At 56.9% G+C, this 11408-nt stretch overlaps 1 protein-coding gene and 1 long non-coding RNA gene across 2 annotated transcripts; both read right to left on the bottom strand.

Annotated features, from left to right (window-relative positions):
- Positions 1–996: 996 nt before the first annotated feature.
- Positions 997–1893, bottom strand: LOC142356293 (uncharacterized). The gene is made up of 2 exons (XM_075408232.1): positions 1657–1893; positions 997–1412 (listed from the first exon to the last, which is right to left on the bottom strand). Exons 1-2 carry the CDS (start codon positions 1790–1792, stop codon positions 1084–1086), a joined length of 465 nt encoding a protein of 154 aa, XP_075264347.1. The 5' UTR covers positions 1793–1893; the 3' UTR covers positions 997–1083.
- A 5761-nt stretch (positions 1894–7654) lies between these two features.
- LOC142356292 (uncharacterized) lies at positions 7655–10893 on the bottom strand. The gene is made up of 4 exons (XR_012761392.1): positions 10674–10893; positions 9326–9411; positions 8304–8385; positions 7655–7833 (listed from the first exon to the last, which is right to left on the bottom strand). It is a non-coding gene; the product is annotated as an uncharacterized LOC142356292 (long non-coding RNA).
- Between the last annotated feature and the right edge of the window lie 515 nt (positions 10894–11408).

The raw sequence follows: 11408 nt of genomic DNA, 5'->3' as shown, positions 1-11408 counted from the left end.
CTATGACGCTGAACTGGCGCTCTATGACGCTGTATTGCAGGTGGACATCAAGTGCAAGGGCTGTGACCAAATCCTTTACAAGTACAGGAAAGGAGGTGGGGCTCAATCTGCACAGAAATGACATGACCAGCGCCGCTCAGATGGTTCTATTCGAATGCTGAGAGGCTTGTCTGGACGCTGAAGCCATATTTTTATGTCCTGACTGCATGTCAGGCAAGGGCGGCCTGGTGAAGTGCTACGTGGAACGCATAACGACAGATTACACCAACGGCGACCTCTGTTGCCCAAAGTGTGGCGTGCAGTTCGCTAGGGAGGCCACGGTGCATGGTAGGCCAGCCCACAAAATGGTGGGTGGCAAGGTGTACATGAAGTGAAGGAGGCCGCAGTTATGAGGGAGGGCAAGGGCTGGCAACATGAGCAGCAGGACCGGCGAAGCGTACGCTACCTGATCCTGCCTATGGTATGCAGCTATGGTATGCCATCCAGACAGCTGGCCGCATAGAGCCCACCAGGTGCCTGTCATCCCCGCCAGGTTGATTATTCATGATGATGAATTGCTTCAGCAGCTTGGGGCACTGTTTGCACTCACTTCAGGCATGGGCTTTAGAGCTCAAGGTGCTGTGCTGTTACCCACCAGATTTCAAAACACCAGCCCTTCTTACCGACATGCGTTCGTTGTACTGAGTGCGACCGGTACAACCGCTGTTGGGTGGCTGTCACGTTCCATTGCAAGCAGCAGCCCATTCGTATGCCGCATGGCTTCTCTGTGCTACGCTGAGATCCCCACCATGTCCTTCAATCCTGGGCATCATGCGCTCCGGCCATTCTGCACTGCTCGTGGCATGGTATAGATCCTCCCTTCCTCTGCCCCTTGCTGCCCATGAAAGATGGCAGACGCTCTGGTCCCGGCGTGTTAGGCAGCTGCCACGCCCCCTCCACCAAGTTCATAAACTCAAAATTTAAAAAATACCGATATACATACACCAGAGGTGATATGGAAGTGCTTTGCGGAACTACATGGGCATGGACACTTGGGGAGAAAGCCTCATGTTGGGAATCGCCTCTGCACTTGGAATGCAACGTTCACTTGCTTGCGCGAGTCAGTGCCACCAGAGCTACCCCGAAGGCCGCTGTGGCTGCCACCGTTCTAGGGTGATGGAGCATGCTGAAGGTTTTGACCTCCTTAGTAAGTTCCTCCTTCCCAAGCTTGTCTGCCTCCCGGATCGCATCGATCGATTTCATCATGCCAAACTTTGTGTAGGGCAGAATTGAGAAGCTGATGCCTGCGCTGGATAGCCACGCCACATCCTTGGTGACCGCGTATGCCCCGAGCTGCGCAGCAGTAGTCAGAGCGACAGACGGGACCATGAAGTCGCGGCCGGCCGGCCACCAGACTGGGAAGAACTTCCTCACTGCTCAGTGATCACGGCAGGCATCTGCAGGTTAGAGCGGTGTCTGACCACCAACATGCGTTCCAACACTTTGCAAAAATGGGCAGTATGCAAGACCGTGTGCAGTGCACAACTACACAAGATTTCCTGATCCTTTGAAACTTGCCTCACTTTACCAGCCAGTGGCTTTGGTCAGATTTCAAGTTAGTAATCCACAGTTCCGATCCCCTCCAAAAACCCTGCCAACGTGTTGTGCATTCCTCACCGGCGCTATCCTCGCCGGCGTCCATCAACGAATTTAGGGTTCGCGTGTCCACAGCAGATCCGAACCAAAAAGCACCTGCCGAGATACCGGCAGTGCAGGCAGCAATGACGGGGAAAAGTGGGACGTCCACGGACATATTGAAGCGCTGGAGCAGGGGTGTTCAGGGACGTCTCGCGTATAGACGGATAGACCTTCCCTCGGTCAGGAATGCTCCGAGAGTTAGCGTGAGCTTGCCAACGTTCCACTCGCACGAGTCGGGACGAACAGCTAGCGATAGCTAATGTGTAGCGATATATATGATAACTGCTAAGGTACTAATTGCAAGGAGCTGCTGCACTTGTATTGTAGAGATCATGGATACATCAGCGAACACAGCTTGTGATCGGCTTTGTTGATCGGCCGTGGTTCGGTAGGGCAGGGCAGCCACGAGTTTAGATAGAGGTAGTACCCTAGAGGTACCCTACCTACTGTGTACCAAAGGTCCGGTTCCCCGTGGCGACAGGTATCTCTTACCGAGGGGTACCTACCCTACTCGTACTCCTGGTGTTTTTTCCACATGCGCTGATCGCTGGTATCTCCCAGCAGTACTCGTACGCGTACGAGACTACGAATGTACTGTTCTGTGTAGACTGTAGAGTAGGTACCCCGCTGGCCGCTAGCTACAGTTCGTAGTTTTTTTCACCCCCGGGAGAAGGTGGGCCGGTTGTACATATTATAATATCTCCTGATTACGTTGCCCATGTGCTGCTCAGTGGCCGGCATATTGCACATGATTTGGACAGTTGAATTTCGAATTCATCAGGGAAAGTTTGGCTCGAGGTCCGTGCGATCAGTGACGAAAGAAGGGGTTGGTGGTGGGCTGGCTGTGACGGGCTGACGGCGCCCCGGCTTTCTAATTCGGCCAGTTCATTCCTGCCCTAGAGCTAGGCGTATTTCCCAGGATTCGGCCTCTTCTTTCCTAGTACCCTCCTACCTGTTTCATTCCCGCCGTTTTTGATAGTGTTTCGTGGTCACCCTGTGTTTGCCAGGCTGTTGAGCTACACTTCCCCGCCACGAAGATGCGTCCAGTGACTATAATGCGGCCACTGCATAGTAGCTGATAGCACTCTCCATCAGGCAATGCCGTCTGCCAGTGTACCCATGAATCGTGTTCTATTGCGGTAATGTGTCGCACAATTACAAAGGTGAATGGAAACCTACGGCACAGGGGCGGCCATGGGTCGTCCGCAAACCTGGCAGACGAGACTTTTAACGGTTGTATCTGTTTACACTACGAGTACAGGGGAGGAAGCCTCCTCCACCGCCCTGCTCTGCACTGCAACTTGGCCGCGGCTCCAACACATCGCATCCTTCTAGCAAACTGCAAACTCAGAGCCTCTCTTCTCAACGCCTCAGTGGCGTCCACCGCGGTCAGTACCAGCAGTGTGGATCGACCCATCTGAAACGACACATCATAGACTTCAACACCCCCAGTACTGGCACCAGCATCAGCTGAAAGACGGGAAGCACTGCTGGGCGCAGTGTCCTCCCTGTCCTCTCCAGCAGCAGCAGCAGCAGCAGCTCGGCCGGTCTCAATTGCATTCTCTTTGTCATCCCGCAGTCCATCTGATTCTGATGATGGGTGCCGCGGCTGGCCCACTCCCTGATTGTTTGCCGGTGAGCTTTCACCTCCCGAGCCTGTGCCAGTACTCGGCCTCCAGCCTGTATATGTGAACAGGCACGAGCCGGAGGAAAGGCACAGGTTAAGGGGGGTGGGAAGAGGGTTTAGAGATGCCTCCTAGCGATCACTATCATCTGTAACACGGAGAAGGGCAAGCCATTCTTGGAGAATTTGTGCTCATCAGACAGACAGAAATGAGGATATTGCGTCCAATATGGAAAGGGGCCGGGACTTATGGCAGCGTTCTCATCGTCTGAGCAGGTGGTGGGACAGCACAGAATCCCCACCTGACGGCGTTGGGCTGACGACGCTCTGCATGAAGGCATCAACGGTTAGGCGGCTCGGGAGCCGCAGAGCCACCAACGCCGCCCGCTTGCTCGCTAGCAGGCCCCTGCACAGGCTGGAGACAGGCACCTCCCCTAGGAAAAGGTCTTGCAGGCAGGAGGCCCCGCCTGGGTCAGTGCTGACGTAGTCCGGGCCTCCCCATGGAGGATCCAGGAAGACCACGTCCTGCACTAGGCTGCCTGCAAGCTCCAGGTAGTCCCCCAAAAACGTCGTGGCAGTTCCCAACACCGCGGAGCGCGTTGAGCCAGGGGTCGGGCCTGCCTCCTGGTGATGACTATGGTGACGAAGGACTGCGTCAACGTTGTGCCTCAAGTCTGTCACCCGGTCCTCATCCAGCTCCACCGACTGAACATGAGCAAACCTCCTCATCAGCGACAAGGTGTTCCCTCCGCTGCAAGCAGTAGCGTCAGTCACTGTAAGTGGCAGGAGGCTCGTGTTCATTTCGTTGCTATGGTCGCTGTCACTGAGCCCTGTGACAGCAAATCTCTCGGACACGCTGATGTCGCTGTCAACGAGTAACACCGCCTCCTTGGCAGCGGCAGCGATGATATCGGTGACTCTGTCAGCTGTGACCTGATCCGTCACGGAGAAGGCACCAACGGAGTCCACTCGAAGCTGACTTCGAAGGTCAAAGGGAAAGAGCGGGAACAGTGTGTCGAGGCGGCCGGCTGACATCGAAACTGTAAGCTTTTGGCCATCGTGCTCCTGTCAACGGTAGCAACGACATTCTCATCATCAAGCTGTGGAGGCCGCAGTTGCCGGAGATGAGCAGGTGCACGTGCATACGAGGAAGCGCACGGCGTGAACACATGGTCGTAGGCAGCAACCCCGTAAAACTACACAGAACGAGGCAAGCTCCGAGAATGACTGAAGCTGCCTAGGGAGCCCTGATCGCTGGCACAGATCGCATGCCGTTCCGCGTTGCAAAACATGGCCAAGGAGCAGTGCGGTACCAGTGTGCCATCAAGTGCTGCTACGGCTTGCTTGGCATCGTCCACGGACTCCACATAGACGCGCACCCAGCCATGTCTGAAGCTGCCCTTCGTCTTGCTCCCATGCACTAATACACAGGCATTATACAGAGAGGGTTTGTCAGCGACCCCACAAACCTGTGGCCAGATGGATTCAATGCATCGTTCGTCTAACCCCCCCCCCCCCCCCCCTGCCCCGCCCCTTTTTTCAGACCCCAACGCAAACATGAGTGCAGGCGAAATACCATAGCACAAGAATACAATTCATGGAGGAAGGTCTCATGTTCCGGGCAGCCAATGGGCCGCACCATTCAGCATCTTGAAACTGGCAAACGCCTCACTCAGCTGTGCAGTCAGCTCGAAGGCATTGCAAGGAACCGGCAAATTGGCCACGACGACGGCCACAGGCCCAGTGGTGCCGCATCCCATTTCTGCTGCCGCTGTGTCACCCCCAGTCGGCCAGCGCACGACTTTCCCTTTCCCGCTGGGGGAGGCTGCAGCATATCCGACTTCAACAAGAGCCTTGAGCCCTGCAGCACTAATGTGCTGGTGGGCAAGGCAATGGCAGGGCTTTCCGACCCCCACAAGGTAGCGTAGGTGAGCTACACACAGCCCCGTGGAGGCTCCTGGATCATGGCCAATGTGGAGCTTCTGACACAGAGGGGATGGCGTTGCACGCTGGGCGGCCCCGGCTCCACCTGCTGTCGCATTTGCCCATGATTCTCTGGTGTGATCCACGACTCGATCTATCTCAACTGTCCCATGCATAGAGGAGCCGGGGAAGCGGATCGCTATGCTGGCAAGCAGCCAACCGCACACGGTGGGAAGAGCATCCACCGGTATGCCTGACAGACGAGGCCCTGCCTGCTTGAGGTCGGGACTCTCCCCAGGTGCAGTGTGATCAAGAATCTTCTGCTGCGCCTCATGGATGAGCCCAGAGAGTAGGGGGTGCAACCACAGGCAGGCGGTGCCGTTGGCGGCCTCGCGGATGCCTATCTCTACCCGGAGGAGGATTCCCCGCGCCTCCCAGTAGCAGAATCTACTCCCTGGAGTCCTCCGGTCGTCGCAGTCTACCTGAACCGTAGCACGACAGCGCCCAACACCACATTGGAAACACAACGGGACTGCATGTGTGTGTGTGTGCGCGCGCGCGTGTGTGTGTGTGTGTGTGTGTGTGTGTTGGGAGGCAAGGGGGCTTACCTGTGACTCCACACCAGCTTCCACAAGGAGATCCTTCACCCGCAGCACAGCCTCCCGGATTTGGGCAGTGTCTGCAGCCCAGCTGCTGCTCGTCCTTGTCGCTGCCGGGTTGTCGATTCCCGCGCAAGACTGATCTCTCTTTTCAGCCGCGCCGCTGTTGCTGGTCTCTGCTGCTCGCTGGGGACGGGCGTGCTTGGAGGGCGGGATGGACACGATGACCAGGGGTGTGGCGGCGGCCATGCGGCGGCTCTCTGGTGAGAAGCAGCACCTCCCCTCCAGGTGGCGCCAGCACAGGTACTCGTGCACCTTGACAGGATGCCGATGGTTGTTCCCCACGAAGGACAGCGGGGCATTGCCGCTTCCCCGCGGCCTGGGCCCATGCGTCTGCAGGGGTGCTGACGATGTCAATGCCCGGGAGGAAGAGGCAGCCGCAGGAGCCGAAGGTCTCCACTTGTCCTCCTCCACCTTGTCTCCACTGCTATCAATAGATGAAGGGCGGTCCAGATCCTCAGGGTCGCAGTTGGCCATGTGAACGAGATCCTCCTGTTGTGTGGACCGCCCGGCTGTCTGAGCACTGGACAGCCCCTCCATATCCTGATTCACCTGGGCGCGCCTGCCGATGAGTTGTGGTTAGCCTGCCAGCAGTTTCATGGCCCAGTCGAGTTCAGATGCGAGCAATTCCACGTGTTCTTGCAGGTCCTGGGTTGCACAGTCAAGGGAATGAATTGAGAAGAGTGAACGAAAGAATTCACCAGCTGTCCTCATAGCTGTTCCTGCTCCGTGAGTTCCGGTGGCCCCCCCCCCCCCCCCCCCCCCTCTCTCAAATTCATCGGCCCAATCTTTCTGCCCCCCGCTATGCCGTGCATACCTACCGCCGGTCGTGACTGCCCGGGTACCAATGCCTGCCCCAGAGAAACATCGCAAACACGCACTGGCATTGTCTCCCGCATGGCAATCCGGCCGAGCGCGTGGCGCATGCTCGCGGCTCCTCAACCTTGCAAGGGAGCTTGGCCTTGAGCAACACTGACACTACCTAACGCAAAGTGTTATGGTCCGATGATGACCGTCCCGATAATCGTTGGAAGCCGCGTTGCTGGCACCTGTCTGGTAGTCTATGCAATCCTCTGCAACCTAGTTAGCAGTTGTGAGTGGCCATCAGAGCCTGGTCACTATGTATTGATCAAACGTCTGTGCCTGGCTCCATGGCGGTCAGTCCCCACATCTCTGTGCTATGCCCAGCACCTGTTCCACACTCTGGCGAACTCCTGATGTAGTAAGAGACCGGTACGTTGCGGCCCACACTACCATCGCAGGGGAGAGTTTTCTGACATAAGCAAAAGCAGTCCATGTGCCCATCGGTACAGCCCTCTCTCTGTGTTTGAAAACACCTCCCTGTGGCGACACAAGAACTGCAATCGATCCCGGATGCGAGCCGAACTGGACAGCGTGAGCAAAGATGGGGTAGGGCGAGGGGTGGGTTCTAGTCACCGCACTCCTCTCTGGGATGCTATTGTCTGACTATTCATTGCCTGCTGCGCACTGTGGAGACGCAGGCACGCACAGCGTTGCGGCCAGATCAGGGCGCGTTGGCGCTGTTCGCATGGACATGTTGTTGTCGGTTGTGGGCGGGCAACAGGGGACCTCAGGCAGAGAGCTATCTATATACCTGCATGGCGGGGGACAAAGGCGGAGGGGATGCGAATGAATTCCACAAACAGTTTTGAGCGCAGCGCTCCTGAATTGTGCTATGCATATGCAGTTGCCCAGGACCCAACAGATCAGCACAAGGACTTGGAGTTGTTTATTACATACAGTACTGACTAATTGACAACATCATGACAGCAAAGGGCGGACCCATGGGTTTGACGGAGCTAAGATATGGGATTCACTGCAATGGCACAGCAGCGCACACAAATGACAGCGAAAGGAACATGGGCAGGGCACGTTCTGCCCGGCTTACCTGTGTGGAGCTCAAACGGCTTTGGGAGTCCGATCACGCACCTGCAGTGGGGAGGGGATGGGGAGGGGGAAGGTGAGAGATCTGTTGGAGGGCTGATTAGGCGAGCCCACTGTGCACCCGAGAGAATGTCGGTTCCCGATGTACACCGGCTCTACCATGCCGAGCCACCCGATGATGTATGCCAAGTTAGATAGGAAGCCTCGCTGCCACATGAGGGAGGTGGCAACAAGGGGCAAAACCGGCAATGGCGCGATGGCCACGCACACGTTTCACAAATTAGACGATTCAACAGTAAAGGGAAAGGCCCGAAGGTGAGTCGTCAGTCTCGCAGGAATTCCCTAACGCCGCGGTGTGCTTCAGTCCCTTAGATGTTTATTGCCATCACAGTCGAGGCTCAGACTATATTAGGTCTGTTATCTGAGGTCATCATAAGCCGAGCGTGGCGGAAACCACAGTAATGCGCGAGCGGACTGCTGGAGGGAACGCGCCGGTGCCGGCGGGGGATGGTCACCTTGAGAGGTCAGTAGAAGCACGGTCGGGGCCGTCTCAGCGGCAGCAGAATATCGAGGGGCGTGGCCTCATGGGATGTCTTCCTGCAAGGCAAATGGGAGCCCAAGGGGTTAGGCACACAATCACATTTGGGTCAAGAGCGAGGCTGGGAGATGGCCGAGGGGGAGAGAGACAAAGCTACCGTGCTGGCCTGCCTGATCAACGCCGAGAGGGTGTCGCATCCTAAAATTCAACAAGAGTTCAGCTGGGATCACAATGTTGACTCAACGGGTGCTTGCAATATTTGCCTCGGCAGCCAAAGAGCCGCTCGTTCGCCGTGGGGAGCCCACTGGGGGAGGGCTCTCCGAGGGAAACGAGAGGCAGGGCGTTCCCGGCCTAATCAGCAGGGCTCGTCTGTTCTGAAACAACCGAGAAAATTATGGAAACCACAATAACTGTCCCTCATAGACTACCCACTCAGTTGTTCACTCCTCAAGGGGGGAAGAGGCGATGGACGCACGCGGACACGGAATACGGGAACGCATCCTTCCCTGGGACACCCAGCGGAGGGCAGCGGGCGGCGAGGCCAGGGCGGCAAAAGTGAGCAGAGTGTACCGAGGTGTGGGTCAGGAAAGAATGGATATGCCTCGAAGGGTATTGTGATCAGGGGCCGCCGCACAGAGGGAACCTCTGTGAAGCAGCCGGCTCACACATCTAATTGGGTCATCACACCCATCGTGCCGCAGTACACACTGTGCTCTGCCCGTGGACGGCCGGACGGATGGCTGCTGCTGCCGGGATTGTCAGCCCAGCGCCTATCACCTAACAGACAATCAAACCCTAGGCGGTGATACGGTGTACAAAAGAGAATCACTCAGAACTTCTTAGAGGTTCACACCACAGCGAGCCAAAGGCCCTTCTCGGCTGTGAGATTTTTCTCATCCTTGTGATCGGGCGGTGGCGAGGGGGGCAGCAGAGGAAGCAGAGGCCGGCCGCGGATGTCAGAGGGCCGAGACTGAACAGAGTGTAGCTGGCGCGACTCACAGTGCTGCCGGAGATTGGTCGCCCTTCTCTCCTTCCCTTGGAGTTGTGATGCCAGCTTGACTTGGCGCTAGTCAGCTCCTTCAGATCTGCAGCACAGATTCAATAATGAAACAGTCAGTCAGTTGGTTGCAGCATGTCGTACAAGAGAGGCAACGGGGACAGCTAGGCGGCGGATAGGATGTAATTGCCCGAATGGCACCAGTAATGGCACTGAAAGAGCCAATCTGGTTTCCTATCAGAAAGGCAAAAGGGTTCGATTTTAGCACATCTTTGGACAGCCGGGGTCCTTGCATAAGCTACCCTGGCCGTGGCAAGAAGGCTGGAGCCAGAGAGAGAGAGAGAGAGAGAGAGAGAGAGAGAGAGATGGGGTAGAGACAAGCAGAGAGACGTGGAGGGACGGCAGTGGCGAGAAACGAACGAGGGTCAGGGCTATGCGAGCGAAATTTCGACACGTTCGGGGGCATGGAGGAAGCCCTCGCCGCAACACTATGCTCACAGGGTTCTCTTTTGCATACACCTTGGGACAGTGATTGCACTCGTCAGCAAAGTCTGCCCGGGGTTGACGTGTGTGCGTGGGGGGCTGCATCTGCAGCCGCTGGTGGTCTGACTGCCCTCAGGTAAACGGACCGAACACGGTCAAACCCTACCCTATCCGTTTGCTCACAGACAAATCGCCCCGGCCCGCTTCCCTGATCGGCGACCTCCTCCCTGATGCAGAGGAAGGTAAAGGTTTTGCTTCGGGTGGGGACAGAGAGAAAAAAGGGGGTGGGGGGGAGTGTACCAGCGAGACAGGTCAGCAAGGGCTCACGGCAAAAGAGCGACCCGCTGGTTTTGGTCTGGCGAAAGTTGTTGCTATATGCCCTCCTTGACACCCCCAGGCGCATTGAGAGCGCCCGCGAGCAACGCCTCTAAAGAGAGCAATAATATGCGGATGTGGTTTTGATGAGTAACGAAACCAGCGGCGGCGCATTTCTAACGGAGTCGAAATAGGGTTCACCGGGTTTGGGGCGTACCGCCACAGCGCGCGAAGACCGAGAAAGACAGGCTTACGGATCGACCCCCATCGTCATCGGTACATCGATTTCTGCGGTCTTCTGCCGGGTTGCCGTCTGGGTTTGCGCGGCGGAGTTCGGGGGCAACACTGAGATGCATCTAACCGGTTCAGATGGGGGAAAACTGCGCAAACTCTTTCAGTGCCCGGAGGTCGGTCAGAACTCGGATTCGTGAAGGGGCGGAAGAGCACGTCCCCGCTCCGTGGACCAAACGGGGTCGTGGTCAGGCGCCGCTTAGAGGTTTCGAACCGAGAGGACAGGAGTCGGCCTTCCGTGTGGCACCCCGACCAACATACCTTTCGTTCCGGTTGACTTGGGCGAGTTGGAAGCGGCTGACCCCTTCGTGCCGGGACTGTGGAAAGGCACTGACGTGACGGAGCGAGGGTCAAAATGGGTACACGAGCCTAAAATCTCTGCAGGTAGGAAACAAGCTCGAAAGGGGTGCCCCGTGCGTCTAAGCAGATGGCGCAGATCCGTCGCGTGCAGACACAGGGATCGGCGGCACAGCCATCAGCGTTGAGCCCATCTGTTGGAGCCCATCTGGTGTGCTCTCGCGGAAGTCAGGACACACACGGCCGGCCTGTGCAACAAACACAGCTCACTGCTGCGCCGCCGCCGCCCCGGCAATATCGGCTGTAGAGTGTAAAAGATTAGGGCTAAGAGGTTTTAGTAACCTGTGTCTAGGGTAAGATTGACCTAGAAGAAGGGTCCGTAACATGGCTCTTCCCCCCCCGATTGCATGGGGAGTGGGCCTCCAGCTTTTTGCCTCCTGTGTGCAACTGTCATTGGGCGGCAAGTTGGGCGCGACAACGTTCAAGATCATGGCCAGCATTCCTTTCCGACTACGATTATGGCCGCAAACGCTGTAGGAGGGAGAGCGAGAGAGACAGGGAGGGAGTGAGAGAGTGTGGCGTGGTACAGCTTGGGGCACGGTTGGAAAAGCGAGCAAAGGGAAACATGGAAGGAACTCTGTATCAGTAATTAACTTCGCAGACTCGTCTGCTCTTCATTACATGGCAAGCTGCACAACA

The sequence above is a fragment of the Convolutriloba macropyga genome, unplaced genomic scaffold, assembly GCF_964194025.1.
Source record: "Convolutriloba macropyga unplaced genomic scaffold, txConMacr16.3 SCAFFOLD_6480, whole genome shotgun sequence".
Lineage (NCBI taxonomy): Eukaryota > Metazoa > Xenacoelomorpha > Acoela > Convolutidae > Convolutriloba > Convolutriloba macropyga.
Note: the sequence above shows the minus strand (reverse complement) of the source record. Positions and strands in the feature narration are given on the sequence as shown.